We start from the raw sequence: 21,158 nt of genomic DNA, 5'->3' as shown, positions 1-21,158 counted from the left end.
CCCGTTTCACATTAGGGACCTTCTCCTTTCCTCTGATAATGTATGTGACAGATAGCCAATAAAGTCTTCGACAGTATAAAAGGCAACACAAATACAGCACTACCAGTGCAATGATGCTTATTATATGTGAAAAAAATCAATCATCTCATATGACGATTAAATGATATATCATACATCTAGTAGTGCTTATTATTATCATTGGAACTAATGATGGATTCTAATTGAAGTGAAAAACTTTTTTATACCGCCTTATTAAACTCGTTATCATTAGGCATGAATATTTACATTCTAAATAAGTAAAATATTATATATTAGAATGAATTAAAAATGTAGAGATTTTAATAACTTGGTTTCCATTCAACATTCATCCTTCATCACAAACAAATTTTTGGAACTCAAACATCATGATTCTAAGGGATAATCAATCAATATGACACTCAAAGTTTGGATATACAGTAGAAAATTACAACAACATGATAAGAACTTTATGTCTAATGTAATTTTGGGCTCACCATAGTTTTCTAGCATGGAATTAAAAATGAACTCAAATAGTGACAGTAATTTTGAAAAAAAAAAAGTAGAAGAAGAAGAAGACACGTGTGAGTTGAAAAGCAGGGACAAAATAGTCACGTTACCAGCTGCACCTGCATCTGGATCTTCATGTTGTTGTTGTTGTGTTCCTCTTAAGAATTGACATGCGATCGATCTAACTTGTAAAATCTAAGACCCAGCCACCACACGACAGCGACGCGACAGAGCGAGCTTCAATGGCATCCTCCTTCATCAAGCTCGATGATTCCCCAATGTTCCAGAAGCAGGTTTCAATTTCACTCTTCAATTCCATTTCCCAATCGAATTTGCTGCTGCATCGAGCTTCTATCTGGATTTGAATTCACAATTAGTCTCACAGCATTAGCATGTTTTGCGTTTATTTTATCCATGATAGCTGGTTTCCCTTTCGCTGATACAAGTTGTTGAGTTTTGATTTGTTTCGTGAAATACTGTACTGTTTCATAGCTGAGCCACAAGGATACCAAGGATATAATCATATAATATACATTCACTTTGGTTGGAATTGGATGGATAGTTAGTTTAGAATTTTGAAGAAAATTAGAGTAATAGTAGCAGTTTGAAGGATATTGTGGAATAATAAGGCTTTGGGATTTTTCATTTTTCTTCATTTGATTGGGAATTAGTATGTGTGTTTGGATAAGCCAACAGTTGAGCGCAACGTGAGCAGACTTGTGAGCATCCATCAAAGAGTTTCATTCACTTTTTGTCTTAAATTGCGTTGTGCCGGCGGATATACAAACACAGCCTAAGGAAATAAGGAATTGTGTAAGTATGCAAGGTTTTAGGAAGAAATAGCTGCCATTGCTTCTTGGCTGCTTTATGGTGCTCATCTAAACACTTTTATTTTCTCTGCCATAATTGCATTGGGGTTGATTTGTTGACTTTTCTGTGTATTTTTTTATCTTCCTGTCTTGTTTGATCGTTGTCGTTACTCTCTAGAAGATTCCTTGTTATCTACTTTTGTACTCGTTTACTCTTTCAATCCCTTTAAATTTTCCGGTTTTCGAAAAATAAGTACGGATATGTGCATTTCTATTTACTAACCAACCGATCAAGGTTATTTTTTCATTTTAGTAAAATAAATAGTTCTTTACCAGATTTAGAAAGACGATTCCTTGAAGTAATTTGTTTATTTTCCATGGGACAGTTATTTTCTCTTGAAGAATCAGCTGACGAGTTAAAGGGTCGGTGCCAGAAACTATACCAAGGGTGCAAGAAGTTTATGTAAGTGCTTGATGGTATTCCTATATACATTATAAGATGTAATTTTGCATTTACCAAATTAGTCCTAGATTTGAAGCTATATCTTTATCTGTGAATATTTTTCTTTAATAAGCAGAAATAATAAGGCTTAAATTTCTCCTCTGCTCATGGTTGTTTCAACGTTATTTCTATTATTAGTTATATATGCAAAGAAATTGAACAGCCCTGTTGCATTTGCCCTTCTCTACTTTCTTCCTAATAGTATTCAGTATTGATTCATAAAATTTTTATTATGGTTTTTGAAACAATGAATTGGTTAATTAAATGCCAATTTGTTAAAATCTAGAAGTGTTGTCAGTGCTACCAAACTTGGCCATGAATATGTGGAATATCTACCTATTAATGTTCTTTTATGGTTAATTAAGAAAGGAAAAGAAAAGAGCTAGGATTTTCAGAATAATGTTTATTATTTGTCTAACAAAAATTTAGCAGTGGAATTGTCGTGGCTAAAGATGTGGCTTTAAACATAGAACTAGAAGCATCATGTTTTGGTTGAAAATTTCACCAACCGAATTTTCCCATTACACTTTTTGTTGGAACCACACTAGGGTCAACTTATTAATTCCTTGTTCTGTATGTCCTCAGGACAGTTCTGGGGGAAGCATATAATGGAGAAACTGCCTTTGCTGATTTGTTAGAAGAATTTGGTGGTGGTCAGGATGACCCTGTTAGTGTATCAATTGGAGGTTGTTGTGATATATTTTTATATATTGTTTTATTTCCTCTTCTGTACAAGTAAACAAACCTGAAACGTGCTTCTTTTATACTTATTATGGAAGAGCTATATTTTTATTATCGTGTACCGTAAAATGTGTTAGTTTACTTAGTTTAGTATCTTACAAATACCAAATTTGTTTATCAACATAATCCTTTTTAGTAATCTAAAGTTTAATTACTTTTTCGTTAACTGGTAAAAGGTTTAAACTTCACAAACCTTTACCCTAATTTTTAATGAATGGATTTTTATCTAATTCCTGACCAGTCTTTTCCTTTCATCTTTACACAATTGTATAGTAGCTTTTACTGTATCACTCAGGGGACAGCTTTGTCACCATTCAAGCTCTGCATAAGCTGCTTTGCTATCTGGTGATAATTGGGTCACCTGACATCAAGAAGACAACGTTGACCATTACTAAAAGTGTCTTTTTCCTATGAACTATTATTTTTATCCAGGACCCGTCATATCTAAGTTTATTTCAACACTGCGTGAGCTAGCTACTTTTAAAGAGCTTCTTCGCTCACAGGTAACTCCTTGAACCAGAATGCTGCACTTCTAATATTTAGGTTTCAGTCATGGAATCAATCTCTTGCAAATGTAAGGTAAGACTGCCTATAATAGATTCACGGCAGGTTCGACCTTTTCATAAACCCCACTATAGCGGAGGCTTTAAAGCACAGGATTTTTTTTATCCTTTTTCAAAAGAGAGTGGTGACTGTGAGACTTGCCTTTGTTTTATCTTGAAAGCAATGGATTTTTAGTCTACTTATTCGACTTGCTCAGTTTTTCTAAAACAAACATAAAAATTATCTCTTGCCTTAACCTGAATAGTTGCAAGTTTGACAGGATTATAAGTTGTTCTGACTTCTGATGACAAACATTTCTGTTTGAGTAACTACTTGATAGATTCCTTGTATAGGTAGAGCATGTGTTGATTGATCGGCTGGCAGAGTTTATGACTGTTGATTTGCAAGAAGCAAAGGTATTTACTTTCTTTTCTTTAGGCTTAATGTTTCTTTTGTAAAATTCTGTTACTTTTTTGTTTAAGTACATGCTTAATATGGCTGGTTAAATTTCTTACACTCTCCCTCCTGTATTTTCCATTTTTTCTTTCCTGTATCAGGAGTCACGCCGTCGCTTTGACAAATCTGTGCATTCTTATGATCAGGTATTTAGAAAAAAATCCATTTTCAAACTTTGTAATGATTTTTTTAACATTATAGCTAATGTAAATATAACTATAATTTGTGCTCCTAGGCGTGAGGGGTGTGTGTTAAGGTCCCATATTGACTAGGGGTATGGCCAAAAAAGTCTTTATAAATGGTAGAGGCTTGTCTAACTTCAATGGCTTAAATGCTGATTTAAATCATATATAGAAGTTTTGTCCTTAAGTGAATTTCCAATTTGCACATGAATGGCTCGTTTGAAACTGCAATTTCCATACATCCTGACTTCAACATCAGCGTCCATTTATCTTACATTTATTCAATTATGTCTATATTTGAATCCAGAATTCCAGATATCTAATTTCTCACTTTTAATATTAATAATGGTTTCTAATAGTGTTCATTTACTCTTTTCTCCAGTCACGAGAAAAGTTTGTGTCTTTGAAGAAGAATACGCCAGACGACATTGTTTCTGAAATGGAAGAGGTTTGCTGTCTAAATTTGTATTTGATTAATTACTTCTAAAAAATTGTAGTCTTATCTGAGATTCCGTCATCTTTCTTATGCTGCGCCATGATTTCAGATTGTGGTGAAACTTTTTCAGTTCAATTGTGCACTTACTTTGCCTGCCACAGTTGTTGACACCTAGTCTAGATTCTAGAATGTATTTCATCATTTTCCTGCTTTAATGTACAATTTATTATTGTAATTGTAATGAGTGTTCAAGTGAACGGCGGTTCTTGTTCTGCTGAAGCTTTAGTTTTATAGTTGATGGTAAAAGGTTGAAATAGTTTCGCCACTTTTATTCTCTTACCTTACAGTAGTATTTATGAGCTATATATCTTGTGGAACCTGCGGTAGCCAATAGGTCTTAAGGTGCTTCCCTGTCATCCAGAGGCCTTTTGTAAGTTATGGATTTATGTCAATTTCGAGTCTATAGCAGCTAGGTTAACTGTCACACACTCACTGAGATCAGCATCATTTCTGAACCTGAAAGGTGCTCCAAAATCCATTTGGCGTTGTGGAGTGTATGACATGTATCAGCACCTAGCATCTTGATATCTTCAATGATTCTAAATCTGAAACTATGACCAATCTGTAGGCCAAAAGGATTAAATGCAGTATGTAATATCAAAATTGGAAAACATGATATTTAAGGGATGGTATAATGAGACCAATAGGTATGTCTTATAGTATAGTTCCAGTGAGAGCTACCTTATGTTTTAAATCCTTTATGTGTTGGTGGTTCTGTTGTCATCGGGCTAGTTGGTTCTAATTTGTTATCTTGTTGATCTTTATTAACATTCCACATGCTTGTTCACATGGTTTATAATCCATTGTTTTCTCTTTTACTTTATCTTTTTTAAGTATTGGCATGTTCTTTCATGACTATTTGTGAGTCAAAATATTTAATCAATCATATCATATTTTGGTCCATGGCAGGATCTACAAAATTCAAAGTCAGCATTTGAAAAAAGTCGCTTCAATCTAGTATGTCTTCTACAATTATGGATTTATTTTGCTGACATTTCGACAACCTTTTTTATATTGTGAAGCGTGAACCTGGTTATTGGGTTTTAAGGAGTGCAGGTAAACTCTCTCATGACTGTTGAAGTGAAAAAGAAGTACGCGTTCTTGGAGTCCATTAGTGCAATAATGGATGCTCATTTGAGATACTTTAAACTGGTCCGTAAAAGTTGGTTGCTGATAATTCATTATTGAACTCGCACCTTTATATATAACCTTTATTTTTTATTTAACAATTTACCTCTTACGCTTCAGGGTTATGACTTACTGAGCCAAATGGAGCCATATATTCACCAGGTACAAAGTGTGGTTTTCTTTCATTTCTTAAAAGGGGAAATGTCGGACAATGTGATTATGAACATATTTGATCATATTAGAGATATACTATAAACTACCCACATGACTTCACTTAACAACTTTTTTTTTATAAGCCATGACTTCACTTAACAACTTAAGCTGTTATGATAGTTCATGACATAATATTAGAGTCTCTACAACGAAGCAGTTCAGAGCAGGCTTGTCAATTGCAAGCCTCCAAGTATAATGTCGTCATAGCTAGTCGTGGAATCAGCTTCTTACCATTGTAAGATAAGATAGTCTTAATAGACCCACAGCAGGTCCAACCGTTCCCCGGAACCCCAATGGCGAGAATTTTATAACACCAAATAGTTGTTTATCTTTGTCTCTGTTGTTTTAGTTAATATTTGCTTTAAATATCAATTTGGGGTTGCTAGGAGTGTTGATTAATCCACGCTAAATTTTTTAGCGTAGGTACTAAATAGGGGTATAATCACTCTGCATGCCTAGTATTGTTTGCGTTTGAATTATTTAATATTTATGCACAATTTGAATCCCTAGTAGCTTGAGTTAAGGGATATCTATTGCGAGTGGTTGCCTTATACTTTTACTAGGACTTCTGCAAGTGTTTTGTTTGTACTATCCTTTTTAGTTCTTCTACCTGGTTTGGGCATATTATGTACAATGGGTCGTAATTATGCGTTCTGACTGAAATATATAATCTTTGAATAAGTTATATTTTATAGTGATAAACTTTGAAGTAATCTCTTTGATATTTGATGCTGGTTGGTTTCAATGACTCAAACCTACATTGGTGCATGAAAATTCACCCGATTTTATATATTTGGTGACTGCGCTGAACTTAGGTGCTAACATACGCACAACAATCTAAAGAACTGGCCAACATTGAGCAAGATAAGCTTGCAAAAAGAATCCAGGAATTCAGAACACAGGCGGAGCTGGAAAATATACGAGCTACTAACAGCTATACAGAACCTGTGCCTGGTGCTGATGGCACCCGCGTTGTAGGCATGAGCTCTTACAAAAGCTTTGAAGCAGGGGTGCAGCCTACAACCAAAGGGGAGGTATGTAATTTCCCTTTTCAGGTTAAAATGTGAATTTCTCTTGTTTATGTTAATTACATTGTTTTTTATTTTTCATTTTTTTTCATTTTGATGTCTTATTTTGTGTCACATAATTGTAAATTTTCACCCTTGCTTTTTTAGGTTCAAACAGTTAAACAGGGCTATCTGTTAAAACGATCATCAAGCACACGGGGAGATTGGAAACGGAGGTTTTTTGTACTTGATAACCAAGGCAGTTTATACTATTATAGAGTGAAGGGAGCCAAACCCATGGTAGTTTTCTTGTCTTACATTTGTTATCACATCTCAAGGGCCCAGCTAACGTTTTTCTTCCAATCTATCCCCAGGGCTCTCAGTCATATCATTACAGTCGTTCTTCTGAACAAAATAGTGGCATGTTTGGTAGATTCCGTTCAAAGCACAACAGGGCAGCATCCCTGAATGATGATATTTTGGGTTGTTGTGCTGTTGATCTTTGCACATCCATCATAAAGATGGATGCAGAGAATACAGATCTACGACTTTGCTTCCGGATCATTTCTCCCTCAAAAACATATACATTGCAGGTGACTCATGAAACTATTTCATATATTTGAACGAGTCTTAGAATAATTTCTCAGCAATGTGTTAACTTATGTCGGTGACAACCATACATAATTTCTTATCTTTTACTGACCTCTCATTTGTTTGATAGTTTTTGTAAAGTTATGTTACGTAAATATAGATATGGGACACTTTGTTGGTTAAAGTTGTAATCTTGCATTTTTGGATTGAGCTTTTTTGCTACATCTTTCATCAAATTCTGTGTGCTGGTATTATTCAGTTCTGGATTGGTTTTTTGTTAGTTGATTCTCTAAATTGGTTTTACCAGGCTGAAAATGAAGCCGATAGGATGGACTGGGTAAACAAAATTACTGGAGCTATCACATCTCTGTTCAATTCTCAGTTTCTTCAACAGGTTAACTATTCAACTTTTTTGAAGCATAACTTCATACCAAGGTGTTCATTTAAGATGTTATGTCAATTGTCAACACTATTCCATTTATAATTGCTGCAGCCTCAGTTTGATCGATTCCATTTAGAAAATAAAAACTCAGCAGCTGGTGCTTCTTTGACTAATCAATCAGAGGATAATCATAAATATTTGATGGATGGAAAATCTTCAAAAGAAGTGGGAAGTGTCTCTATGATTTTAAGGGGAATTCCTGGGAATGACAAGTGTGCTGAGTGCAGTGCCCCTCAACCAGACTGGGCATCTCTAAACCTTGGCATATTGCTATGCATTGAATGCTCTGGAGTGCATCGAAATCTTGGAGTTCATATCTCAAAGGTGCATTCTTTCAGACATAAATGCAAACCATTTATTTTCTTCTGTATTCATAATGTGGAAATTAGAAAATGTGGTAACTCGTTGAAATTTGTTTTGACAATTATCTTTGATATTGAAGCATCCATGGTTTGGGATTGTAAAAGTTTTACTTCTTCACTTTTTTTGTTCTAGGATGGTCATATTTAAGTTAAGTGCTTACAATTTTTTGCAACTCTCTCATTCTTCGTGTTTAGGGCTTTCACTTTAAGAACTCTTGAGAAATAATATGCACTTCTGATTTTGTCTTTATAATCTGAGTCAGTTTTCATAAATAATGTGTTTTCTGGTTGGTATTAAGTATTAACAATTGATTACCGTTTTCTAAAGGTCATTAGATGTTGTTTGCCAACTGCAGGTGAGGTCTATAACATTAGACGTCAGGGTTTGGGAACCTACAATTATGGAGTTATTCAATAACTTAGGCAATGCTTATTGTAATTCTGTCTGGGAGGGTTTGCTTCTACTTGACAGTGAAAGGTAAATTTTTGGCTCTCTTTAAGCAACATATAATATGTGCTATATGTGTTGTAAGTTCATTTAGCACAATATGTGCTATACCCCATGCTATATGGTATATATATACACACACACACACACACATACATACTTGAGTGATCGAGTGAGTTGAGTTGTAATACTTTCTTTTGTGAACAATTGTCAGCAGAGTAGGTGAACCAAATATGCCTATGAAACCATGCTCAACCGATGCTTTCCAACACAAGGAAAAGTACATCCATGCTAAGGTAAACAATTTAATTTTAATTTCACTTTTAATGTGGGAAGGTTTTCATGGCTAACTATAATAGCGGCAGCTTGATAATGCATGGATACGTTAGACAGTGACAATTAACCATGAGTGAGATAGCATAATTGTAATTTTTATTGTATTTTATGTCTCTTCAATATGGATTTTAATTCATTATTCACTCATTTCTACCCACTGGCAAAAAAAAAAAATTAAGTCTATTTTGTTGGTGTGTTTGTTAAGGTGTTTGGTTAATGCCCATAAACACCAGCATTCAGGATTATTTTGTAAATGTTTTGTGGACTATGAAGATTATAGTTATCAACTATCGAATTTTGAAGTTGTATAGTTTGGCCTTCAATTGGAGTTCAAGAGTATTTTGTGGGTTTGACTTCATCGCAGTGGTTATAAATTTTAATTATTAATTTTTATTACTAATAGAATTAGAATTAAGATAGTTGATAGTTGCTTGTATGGAGAGATTATGTACCCAGATCTCTGCTCTTTTTGAATAGTTGAATTTTGATTATAATGTAGTTAACATTTCCGGTCTTGTATTTTATTTCTCCCTTGCATACATTTTGTTTTTGCTAGTCGTGTGTCAGTTTTGCAACTTGACATTATATGTCTCTGTTGAAAAACGTAGAATAACTTATATTATTTTCACGTGAAAAGATACAATAGGGAGGCTCTCTATATATAGAGACCTAGGACAGCAAGTGCTTGCACAGCAAGCAAGCAAACCCTAGATTGTCACTTAAGTGTAGCCGCCACATAGGCAAGGCTAGATAAGTAAAACATAAAATATAAAATATAGAATATTACAAAAATAACCCTGAACTAATTATCTCTAATACTCCCCCCACAAACTGAACTGTGCAGATCTGTCACAGTCAGTTTGTCTCTCAAATCCTTGAACAAAGTGGAGCTGAGGGGTTTGGTGAGAACATCAGCAAGCTGGTCTGGTGCAGAAATATGTTTTACTAACAGCTGGTTTGCTAGGACCTTCTCACGAACAAAGAACAAATCCAGCTCCATATGTTTAGTCCGAGAGTGCTGAACCGGGTTATGTGCAAGCATGACTGTACTTAAATTGTCACACAGCAGAGTAGGGACAGTAGTTGCTACTTTAAGCTCTTGTAGAAGAGACTGAATCCATAGCATATCTGCTGTAGCATGTGCTAATCCTGTATTCAGCCTCACAACTGCTGCGAGCAACAACAGTTTGCTTCCTTGACCACCAAGTAATTAGATTGGGACCAAGGAAGATACAAGCTCCTGAAGTAGACCTGCGATCATTTGGATCAGTAGCCCAGTCTGCGTCACAATAACCAATTAAGGACAATGGAATGCTGCGTGGAGCAGGCTTCAGAATCAAACCACAATGTTGTGTCCCTTTGAGATACCTCAAAATGCGCTTCACTGCCAGCCAGTGACTCTCTTGAGGTTGTGCCATGAACTGGCAGACTTTATTAACAGAAAAACTCAGTTCTGGTCTCGTGATAGTGACATATTGTAGGGCGCCTACAGTGGACCGATAGAGAGTAGGATCTTGAAAGGGAGTACTACCTTCTCTAATAAGCCTCAAACCAGTCACCATAGGAGAAGAAATAGGTCGACAATCCTCCATCTTGGTCTTTTCAAGTAAGTCCCTTATATATTTTCTTTGAGACAAAAGAATTGAGTGATCTGCCAAGTGCTTCACCTCAATACCCAAAAAGTAGTCAAGTTGCCCAAGATCTTTCAAAGCAAAAACTGCTTTTAACTTGGACACAAACAATTTGACCAAAGATTCCGAGGGACCAGTAACTATAATATCCATGTCAAATAACCACTTATCCCAAAAGCTTAAGCTATTGGGTAAGGGCCACATTAATGGTTTTATATTATATTCTAACATGCCCCCTCACGCAAGAGCCCTTTGGGCTTGAAGCGTGGATAATTGCACAGGCCCACCTACCATGTGCTTAATCAAATTCCACTTTTTTAATTAGAAAGTGAGGGGAGCAAGGATCGAACTCTAGACCTCTCGGCCATAGAGGCTCTGATACCATGTTGAAAAACGTAGAATAACTTATATTATTTTCACGTGAAAAGATACAATAGGGAGGCTCTCTATATATAGAGACCTAGGACAGCAAGTGCTTGCACAGCAAGCAAGCAAACCCTAGATTGTCACTTAAGTGTAGCCGCCACATAGGCAAGGCTAGATAAGTAAAACATAAAATATAAAATATAGAATATTACAAAAATAACCCTGAACTAATTATCTCTAATAGTCTCGTACATTCATATCAGGAAGCCTTTGCTTTCTACACAGTTCTTACTTTGAAGTAAACATTGTTGTAACTCGTGTTTTCTTAATCAGTATGTAGAGAAATCACTAATCATCCGAGAAGAGGATATAGACGGGAATCCTTCAGTTTCCACAAGAATCTGGCAAGCAGTTCAGGGTATAAATGTACGAGAAGTGTATCGCCTTATTGTCACATCAACTTCAAATATCGTAAACATGAAACATGGCGATGTGGTTTGCCATGCTGATGCTGAAGAACATCAGCAGCATGATCCTGAAGCATGTCTGAAAATTACAGAGACTAATGAATCTATGACGTGTTTCCGGGGCTGGTCATTATTACATCTGGCATGTCATTCAGACAGTGCACTAATGGTTGAGCTGTTGCTCCAATTTGGTGCTGATATAAACATGTGCGACTATCATGGAAGGACTCCCTTGCACCATTGCATTACTACTGGGAAAAATCCATTGGCAAAGTTTCTACTGAGAAGGTAATACTTTCATTTTAAGCCAGTTTGTTTAACTGCATTTGACTTTCATTCCAATTTATAAGAAAAGTTCCATTCACTTTTTGTTTAGAAGTTCTAACACCTTGCACTGGTGTTAATGAGTATCCAAATGTAGCCTAAGTGTGCTAGAGAACTTGTTTGTTTGCATACATGCGTCTCTATCTAATGCACACACTTCCAGTGAAAGGATAAACTAACATGTCAAATTGCCACGATCAGGGGCGCAAAACCTTCAGTAAAAGATGCAGGTGGACACACTGTACTTGAAAGAGCAATGGAGATGGGAGCAATAACTGACGAAGAGCTATTTCTCCTGCTTGCTGAGTGCCAGTAAAGATGGAACTGGTATATACTATTGTGTTTAGAAAGTTGAGGGTACTAAGCTGTTGTTCAACAAGCATAGCAAACATTGTTTAGAATGTCTTATTGTAGCATGCCTAATTCACCAAAAGGAAGTTCATTAACTTTTGTTATTTATCTTGATCCATATTTCTTACAGTTATTACAGAAAACATTTCCCATGTATCTTATTGAATTTTTTTGAAGTATATTCATCAAGTTATTCCTGAAAAAAAAAAACCTCGTTTGAGTTCTTTCATTGTTTTCCAAATGTTTTGTACCCTTATTTAGATTTTTTCTAAAAATATCAATGACTATTATAGACCATATTGTTGCTTCATCAAATTCTTTCTTCTTTCAGACAAACATAAACACGTTGGAATTGTAGAAAAGGTCTCTTAAGGGAAATGATGCAAAGCTGAATAGAAACCTAACCATTGTAAAATTGAATACCTAACTAGAGACAATTCTGAGCACTCAAAGAATAAATAAGTAGAATCTTCCACCTGATCACCTCAAGCTACACAAGTAACTTGCTCATTGGAGATTCACGTCTACTCTTAGTTTGATTTTGATGCGAACCCAAATTTCATACAACACATTAGTCATGGGTTTTATGCATTTTTCTCCATGACATGGGAACAAACCATACATCATCATCCTCAGAACTCCAAAACCACATCAAAACTGTTGACGCAAGCTGAAATATCCAAATCGCCTAATTAACCAACACACAACAGCAAATTCACCAAACTTAACTGGACCTTAACTATGCGCTAACTTCTTAAGATGTTTTCAGAAATTAAGGAAAGTGTCAATATAGATTGCACAACTAGCCACATGTTTTAGATTTCACTCACTTTTCTATAAGTCGGCATTCAGTGAGTGTCTTGCACTTTGGAGGTTTTTCTCTCTTCTATCATTTGATCCACTGATTTATTTTATTTAAACATCTTTTGGAATATCAATCATCTTCCTAAATGAAACTCAATTGTTCCCGTAGGATAGCTCAAGTGATATGAGCTGAGGGATATATGAGTTAGGTAGGGGAGGTTCAAAGATCGATTCCTAGCTGGTGCAATTTATCTTTCCGATGTAAAAAAAAACTCAATTTTCGTACCAAAAAAAAGTAAAGCTAATTTTTATTATTTATAAAAATTATAATGCCTTTTTTTTTCAAAAAAACTTATCCCAATAAAAGAAAAATAAATCCCTAATAATCCTCATAAACAAAAAATTTTTGGTTACAGGAGGAAAATTATCCTCATGAACAATTTAATATTTAAAAAAAAAAATCTAAATTTTGGTCCAGGAAGAAAACAATTCAAATTGTTGAAATCCGTCGCCAAAAGCTATTAGCACGGAAACTCATTATTCATTCGTGTGATTTCAATTCACATCTCTATTCTCTTTGCACTGCATCTTCTTCTTCATCTTCATCCATTTTCAACTCAAAATCCAATAAGCTCTAACATTGAATTTGGGTGTCAAATTTACAGGTATCAACACAAAAATTCAATATTTTCGTCGTCTTTATATATACTAATTGCAGTTTCAACAAATCTGGGATTTGCTTTTCCTTTTCTGAAAGTTAACGAATAACCCTTTATTGAGAAACCCTAATTTTACCCCCAACTGAAGTTCTTACACTATTTTGCACAAACATCATGGCTAAATTTGCTTACTTTTTATTGCAATTGTTAAAAAAGAACCAACCTTGTTGTTTTTTGATTAAATTTTTTGTTGTTATCTGCTAAGATGATTCAATGTTAAGTAATTTTTCTACTTTGATTGTAAATTGAAAGTGTTTGTTGATATTATGTTGTAGGAATGCTTAGTAAACGCCAGTTACCATCATGGATGATGCAGAAGGTTGATGCAAGCCATGTGAATAAATCTGAAAATGTTGCTGAAACTAATTGTTCTAAGGAAAATGGAGACATCGTTATAGAAAATGTGACGAAGAAAGATCAGAAGAAGGAAACTTCGAGGAGTAAGTCAAACTTAAATGCGAGGCGTGAAGTTAAGAGAAGAAGAAATTTAGACCAACAGGATGGAAGTGATGATAATGTTACTCAAAAGAAAAAGAAGAGAAAAGGCAATAGGTCTAGGGATAGAGTTTTAAGATCTTCGAAAAAGAAGGACCAAAATTTAGAGGATCTTAGCCATGGTAATGATGATGATGATGTATATCGAGTTCAAGTATCTGATGATGATGACATGGAGCTCACAGTTGAAGATTTAGTGGCTATAGCAGAACAGGTAATTTTCTTTTCGGCTAAGACTGAAGGGGGAAAGTAGCTTTTGCGTTGCTTGAGTAATTGGAATCGGAATATGTTTTTACTACATTAGCATTTCTTTCTATCATAATATCATTACATAATTGAGTGGATTTTAAATATTGCCTCCTAATTCAAAGTTGATGATAGTAATGGAGATTTTAGATTCACCCTGCCGATGCTTAACATTTTAACATTTATCATGTGCATGCAGTATGTCAAAGATCATGAGAGCAAGGAGAGGCAAGAAGCATCTAAACAGTGTGAATCAAATTGGCAATTTTCAGCCTCAACTGAAACAGGAACTACACGTGGTGCCCTTTGTGAGAATGAAAGATCATCTAGTTCTGAAGGGGAAGGTTTATATAATTCTGCTCCAACAACTGGCGAGTTAATTGCTACAAGCTCATCCTACACAGATCATCCTGCTCTGGACATGTTGGACGTGTTCTTAGGTCCATTGTTTAGGACAACCCTTGAGAAGGAGAAGAGCAAATCTACTCAAGAAAGTTTATAGAGATAACCCATGAGTTCACGAGGCAACATCAAGATGAACTTGTTTGAGAAGAAAGGGCCCCTTTATAAAGAAAAGAAAACTTTGAAAGACAAGGTGGCATTGTTTCTTGGCTGAGATATGTAGATTAAACAACACAAATATACATCTCATGACAAGGCAATGAATCAGAATCATTGCACTGACACAAAGTAATAACTTCACTTTGACAACTGCAGTCTCGCCCTAGTTGGTCAAAATTCCTCAGTGATAATGTTGATGCAGGTGTATTTAGTTCCTTATAGATCAAATTCTGGTACGAAAAAACTAAATGCCAATCACCCCATTGTCAGGGGAGTGGGGAGGCTTGAGAGAGCTCATCTTTACACAACGGTGCAGAATATATGATTGACATATCATAAAGTAAAAGGTTATTAGAGGCTGCTACTATGAAGATTCCATGGTGCATTATGATCACATCATCTATAGAAGTCAGGCAAGCAACGTAATTAGCATGAGCTCTCGTATCTCCTTGAACTGTAGAGCATTTGGATTTAATATTGATGATGAATGAGAGAAGATAATAAAGTAAATTGCAATGATTATAGAATATGGATGTTTATGTAGATTAGGTTGTTTATCATGTAGGCTTCATGGTTGTTTTTTTTAAATCTTGCCCATACCTTGATAATTTGATATTAAGTTCAGGGTTATGGTCTGAGAAAGGAGGGGATGCCTTATGGTAGTTGCTGTCTGTATTGTCCTTTGGTGCCTTTGGTTGTAGAAAAATGCTTGTGTCTCTTAAGGGGAAATCTTTGTACACAGAACTGATTTAATAGCCTTTTTATATGGTTCAGCACTTGTTTCACTACTAAGATTCTAACAACATGGGTGAAGAGGGACTAGGTAGCTCTGTTTTTTTCCCCTGTTTTTTTGTTGTCTTGGAACCCTGGTATCTTAGCCATATTGAACCGCAATTAATCTCCAAGTCTGATTTGCCCACTTAAGAGAAGCCAAACTCTTTAACCATCTATTTTTCCTATTCATAAATTTCAAAACCGAGACATTACTTAGGAGGAACCTCCTTTTAACTGAAACCAATAGGCGTTTTTTTCTAGCTCCATTGTTTTGATGCATTTGTTTGAACCTAAGGATGTTCTTTATACTTCATAGCTTTTTGTTAGGAGATTATCTTATTTTCCTTTTCCTTCTTCGTACTCATTTCCTGGCCTATAACTCAATTTCACAATCTCATATCCAAGTTGGCCCTCCTCAACATCTTTGTCCCGACTTGAGGGGAGTAATACGCTACAACTTAATTGCATTGTTTTTAATCAGTTTATTCATCTGTCAAGAAAATTGGGTTTTATGTTATTCAGTTAGTAACTGTCTAGTGGAAGTAGTTGGAGGTATTTGGTAGTTATTGTTATTTAGTAAATTGTGTGAAGAGAGACTGTATATTATGCATTCACTTGTAAGTCCTGATCAATAAGATCCACCTTTTCATTCTCTAAGTATTTCCTTTCCTTCTCTGTGATAACCCAGAGCTTCATAAACCTTGTGAAAAATTCACATGTTGGACAACTTTTATTTTGTTCAGAAACTATATGATCATATTACCAATTGGTAGAAGCTACATTGATACATGTTTAAGTGATTTTGTTTTCCCACCATTGAAGCTGAAATGATGAAAATAGCAAACAGGGAAGAAGAAAACTACTGAAAGAAAGCCTTTTTTCTATTATGATGCTAAACAATCTTGATTTTTTACTATAAGCTGAAATGTTGATAATAGAAATAAAGAATATGGGAAATGCGACTTTCCCTATTACTAGGAAGGCCTTATAGTCTTAACTATGAATCCCTCAGGTGAACAATGTTCAGTGCTCTATCTGATATCAGTGTGAATGTATATTAAACTAGAAATCTTGGAAGTCCAATCTTGTGTCCTATTTTCTTGACATCCTCTTTATTTTGATGCCGGTATTCTCCAAATGTGAACTTTCTATACACAGAAGGTTCTCTGCAACCACTTATCATAGTACTGTAAGAAGGGCACAGGAAGTAAGCAATGGAGTATCTTTCCACTTTGTCATTTGCCACCACCTTGTGCTCCACACTTTTGTACTCATTATTACTCCAGGCCTGTAATTGGGTTCCCAGAAAGGAAGGACCTTGTTAGTGAAATGAATCATTGATGTGTCACCAACAACTTTTTTACCATGAAAAAAACACAACAAAACTTTCTCTAGCCAAAGGATCTTTAGTAGCAAATTGTTTGATGTGATCATTCATGCGTCTTTGGTCAAGAATGGATGCTGCTCCGGCACTTCCTTGTTGATTTTGTTATAATAATTACTGAGACTATGGCTAAGAAGAATAAGGAAACTGTTTCTTTAGTTTTTCTATTACTTTTCATTTGTAGCATTCGAAAGAGGCACAGTTCTAGTTGAAGAATGCTACAAATAGCCTTTTATTCTATTCTAAGGATGGAATCTTGATTGATTCCTTTGACTCACTTGCTAATAATGGAATATATTCCTTTGAAAAAAATTTGGCACCGCTCATTATCATAACTAGTTTAAGTATAAAACTCCTGAATTTGGAAAGTTTTTATAAGCATTAAATGTAGTTAAGAAACCAAAAAAATTCACACAGTTTAAGAAATGTAGTTAAACTAGATAAAATGCACTTTTCCTCCTGTAACCAAAAAAAAAAAACTAGATAAAATGCATTAAATATGTCTTGAATCAAAATAAACTTTCAAAATTACCCTTTGTTATTAGTGTTGGAAAGTGGGAAAGAGATATAATAATTAATGAGACACATTTAACAAGTTAGAATTAATAAGGGCATCATGGGAAAAAAATAATTAATATAGCTCAAACTTTCATTTAGTTCTTATAAAAATGACCAAAAATTTTCTTCTCTTTCATGCTTATAAATAGGACCGAAGGTAGTATGATATTCAGTAATGGCTGTAGATGTTAGAAATGATACATTTATGATTTATGGTTGAAATGACACCAAACTTCCTTCAATAATATTATGGATATTTGTTGACCCGATTGCAAGTGGATGTTATCATGAGTTAAAAAGTGAACACGGCTTATCTTATGGAGTGAGATAAAAGTATTGTTCACGTTTCACTCAATTAATATTCAAACACACGCACGAACACGTCAAACTAACTTTTACCTGGAAAAGGTCTCCAATGTTAACAATCAGAGCATCTGGATTTGGTTTTACAGCAACCCATTTAGAATCTTTCATGAGTTGGAGTCCACCGACTTGGTCTTGATACAGGATTGTAAGGAAATCACTGTCAGTGTGAGGCACTAATCCAAAAATTTCTTCTTTAGATTTTGGGCAGCATGGGTAGTGATTTAATCTCAGAAAGCATGTGCTAGCATCACAGAGCTTTTCAATTGCATCAGATGGGTGGCCCATGTTCTCCACGAGAATGCTTGCCAATAGCCTAGATACTTCTAACATAGCTGGTGCAAACTCATTTATTGCTTCCCTGTAGACAGAGTTAGAGACAAATTAACTTGCTGTTCTATAAAGGTGAAGTCATGCATGCACAACATAACTGTCCTCTGTCATCTGAAGCAGGTTGGTTCAAGACAATTTCGTTGCTTATAAGAAGGACCAGTTCTTGTCTGAGCAAAAAATTTACAAGCCAACCTGTCAAGATATGGACTACCCTGAACAGTGTTGTTTAGTCTTTATGTTTAAATATTTATGTATATTGGTTCTTATTTGAGTTCTCCTATAGTTAAATATTATCTAAAGATTAATGTAATATCCTCGTACTTGATCATAGTGCAAAGAGCAAAAATATCAAATTGCACCAATGTTCCTTATAGTTCAAAAACCTATACATATCTATCTATTAATGCCTACTTATACTAAGGTAATAGTGAGAGATTGTTAGCATGTTTGGAAATCATTCTACAATTGATTCTAAAATCAAAATCAATCTAGGAGAGAAGCTTTTATGAGTATTTTTAAGTGCCAGCATTGATTATAAAAAAACTGAAACTGATCCAAACATGATATCAGTGCACTTAAATATGTTTTTTAGGCAGGGAAAATAACATCTCAAAAGCAGGTGGTGACTACTTTCTCCCCAACCTAATACAAGTTGGTGTCACTTTGTTTTTTGATCTTTGTTCTGCATTCATTTTTAGGTCTTTGCTCAGTACTCATGGTTTAGAATTGTTATCAAGAAGTAACAGGAAGAGAAAATTTTCAGCCAAGCAAACAATGTCAAAAAAGTCTAAGACCTTATACCTTAAAGAATTGAATTCCCCCCAGGAAGCTGCTTCTGAAATCATGGTGAGAGGAATGTGGAAAGATTCTGACCATGAGAAGTGATTTGCACTTGTAGCTGTTGGTGTCCCCCAACTGTAGGGGTTATTTAGAAGCCCACTAGTGACCTTCCTCTCAAAGGGCACTTCAAACAACTTCATTTGCTCTTCCCTCATGTTTCTTAGTAGCTCAAGGTTTATCCCATGGTTTATGACTTGGAAAAAACCCCATTCTGATGCTGCCTTGCATATTGCTACTGTGCAAGCCAGTCTTTCTCCTTCATTTGAACTTTTAAGACCATTAAGGTCTATCAATGGCAGACTACATGCATCCACTACAGGATGCTTTTGATGACTAAATTTTTTAGCCTTTTGGGGTTCAGCAGATTTTCGCACAAGTGCTCCATACTGGTGCAAGAGTGGTGGATTTGAGTCGATCATTGTTGCACCTAGTTGTATATGTGAGGAGGAGCTATAAATAAGCTGTTCAAGGGTAGAAGAGAATGTGTTGGAGATTGGGTTGGAAATTGCCTTTATATGGTTGGATTGAAGAATGAAGGCAAGGTTTTTATTATTAGAATAATGGGAGAACTCTAAATCACTTGATAGCATGAATAAACTATTTCAAAAGGTTAGTGTATGTTTGGTTCCCCGTTGAAAAAATCAATGGATTCTCAATAAGTAAAATTACTTTTGGATGCAATATAGATAATTGGGAGTAATCTCATGATTGATTTCAATTACGAAATTAATTACGTGTCGAAGCTAGAGAGAGTAACTTCAGTGTTGAGTATAATCAATTGTGAAATTTTTTAACTAGATTTCACGACGGTATTCTACAAAAATTACTTTTTTCCATGAATATATTTAAACATGAATCAACTCACTTCTACTACTATCAATTTTACCGAAATCAATTGTAAGAACACTAATTCAAATATGCATTTAAGCTTTTACATGAAAACCCATGAATGATTTTTAGAAAGGCTAGTATGGACAATCACTTAGGACAAGGTACAAACAGGGCTTTTCAAACCATGACAAATGTCAGGTGGATAGCAATTTAGAACTCCTCCTCCCACAGACCGTGTCCTAAAGGGATACTATAAAATAGTGTGAAAAGGTCACAGCAAACCGAAGTTGTCAAATAAGAACGAAAAAGTATTCAAACAACCTAACTTCCTTTCTTGACTTTGTTCATGACACATTAAAAAAGTTGATTTCCACGTCTGAGACAAAACTTTAAGTGTGCATTTGCCCTGTGTGTTGCAAAAAATATTTGATATGTTAGGTCCTTTTGTTTATGCTTTTGACTCTTTATGAGTATGACAGAAAAAACATGACTAGAGAACAGGATATTCCCACAAAAGATAAGTAGCAATGACCTTGAGTGGTTGATCTGTCTTGCAATATATAAACTCTTAAATAAATGTTGTGCCAAAATTTGTTGGTATCTTAATGGCATTATCTTCTGATCTTCTGATACGGCTTGTAAATGACAATGTTTTCATTACTTGCTCCCCCGGCCTTGTCCAGCTAAATAATCTCCATTCGGTATTTAGAGGATCTGCATTTACCACTTTTGTCAACTAAAATTGTCAGGAAAATGTTATTATACCCATAAGTCCACACGTTCATAAGTTTATTTAGTCAAATGTTGGATTTACACCTATTATATTTAGAAGTGATGGTAATTAGATTTAGTCCTACTAACCCAAAAAGTTCTTAAAGATAGTCCTCATACCTACTATTATAAGGGGTTTCTTTTCGTGTGATTTCCGAGGTACTAAAAGATTAAGATTTATGACATGCAACTTAAAGTATAAGTAGAATAAAAGAAATAAATAATAATCAATATTAGAATAAAAAAATTAAAATGACAATTTACAAACCATGTAAAGATGACAGCGATGTCATCTGATACGAAAGGTCTAATATAAAAGTAGTGCCCTAAAATACGGTGTAAAGACTAGGTTAGAGATATGGTGGTGTATGGGTACACATGCATATTAGCTATCAATTAGTTATTAAGTTGATCTATAGATAAATCTTAGTTAATGATTAAGTCCCGTTAGCTATGGAGTATTAGCTACATTTCAATGATCCATAGCTAACTTTCATGTATTCATACTACAAACACAGTAGTCCTACTCCTATCTAACCAGAGCATAGATGTTAGTTAT

At 35.0% G+C, this 21,158-nt stretch overlaps 3 protein-coding genes across 6 annotated transcripts; 2 read left to right on the top strand and 1 right to left on the bottom strand.

Annotated features, from left to right (window-relative positions):
• The first annotated feature begins 630 nt into the window (after nt 1-630).
• Nucleotides 631-12,161, top strand: LOC130747637 (ADP-ribosylation factor GTPase-activating protein AGD4-like). 4 transcript variants are annotated; one of them, XM_057600621.1, is made up of 19 exons: nt 631-818; nt 1,721-1,797; nt 2,422-2,522; nt 3,010-3,080; nt 3,474-3,536; nt 3,678-3,722; nt 4,141-4,206; nt 5,164-5,211; nt 5,311-5,406; nt 5,503-5,544; nt 6,411-6,629; nt 6,771-6,902; nt 6,977-7,195; nt 7,501-7,587; nt 7,687-7,959; nt 8,354-8,475; nt 8,660-8,741; nt 11,112-11,533; nt 11,771-12,161. In XM_057600621.1, exons 1-19 carry the CDS (start codon nt 768-770, stop codon nt 11,883-11,885), a joined length of 2,331 nt encoding a protein of 776 aa, XP_057456604.1. In that variant the 5' UTR covers nt 631-767; the 3' UTR covers nt 11,886-12,161. The 4 variants fall into 4 exon arrangements, with proteins under 4 accessions (XP_057456604.1, XP_057456605.1, XP_057456606.1 ...); XM_057600622.1 differs by having other exon boundaries at nt 632-818; nt 8,663-8,741; XM_057600623.1 differs by lacking the exon at nt 631-818 and having other exon boundaries at nt 1,730-1,797; nt 2,427-2,522.
• A 1,052-nt stretch (nt 12,162-13,213) lies between these two features.
• LOC130747636 (cell wall integrity transcriptional regulator CAS5-like) lies at nt 13,214-15,518 on the top strand. The gene is made up of 3 exons (XM_057600620.1): nt 13,214-13,389; nt 13,719-14,152; nt 14,384-15,518. Exons 2-3 carry the CDS (start codon nt 13,721-13,723, stop codon nt 14,684-14,686), a joined length of 735 nt encoding a protein of 244 aa, XP_057456603.1. The 5' UTR covers nt 13,214-13,389; nt 13,719-13,720; the 3' UTR covers nt 14,687-15,518.
• Nucleotides 15,519-16,382: 864 nt separating this feature from the next.
• On the bottom strand, nt 16,383-19,515 carry LOC130747635 (gibberellin 2-beta-dioxygenase 6-like). Its single transcript, XM_057600619.1, has 3 exons — nt 18,959-19,515; nt 17,861-18,185; nt 16,383-16,807 (listed from the first exon to the last, which is right to left on the bottom strand). Exons 1-3 carry the CDS (start codon nt 19,414-19,416, stop codon nt 16,577-16,579), a joined length of 1,014 nt encoding a protein of 337 aa, XP_057456602.1. The 5' UTR covers nt 19,417-19,515; the 3' UTR covers nt 16,383-16,576.
• Nucleotides 19,516-21,158: the final 1,643 nt, after the last annotated feature.

Source organism: Lotus japonicus, chromosome 3 (genome assembly GCF_012489685.1).
Source record: "Lotus japonicus ecotype B-129 chromosome 3, LjGifu_v1.2".
Classification (NCBI taxonomy): Eukaryota; Viridiplantae; Streptophyta; class Magnoliopsida; order Fabales; family Fabaceae; genus Lotus; species Lotus japonicus.
Note: the sequence above shows the minus strand (reverse complement) of the source record. Positions and strands in the feature narration are given on the sequence as shown.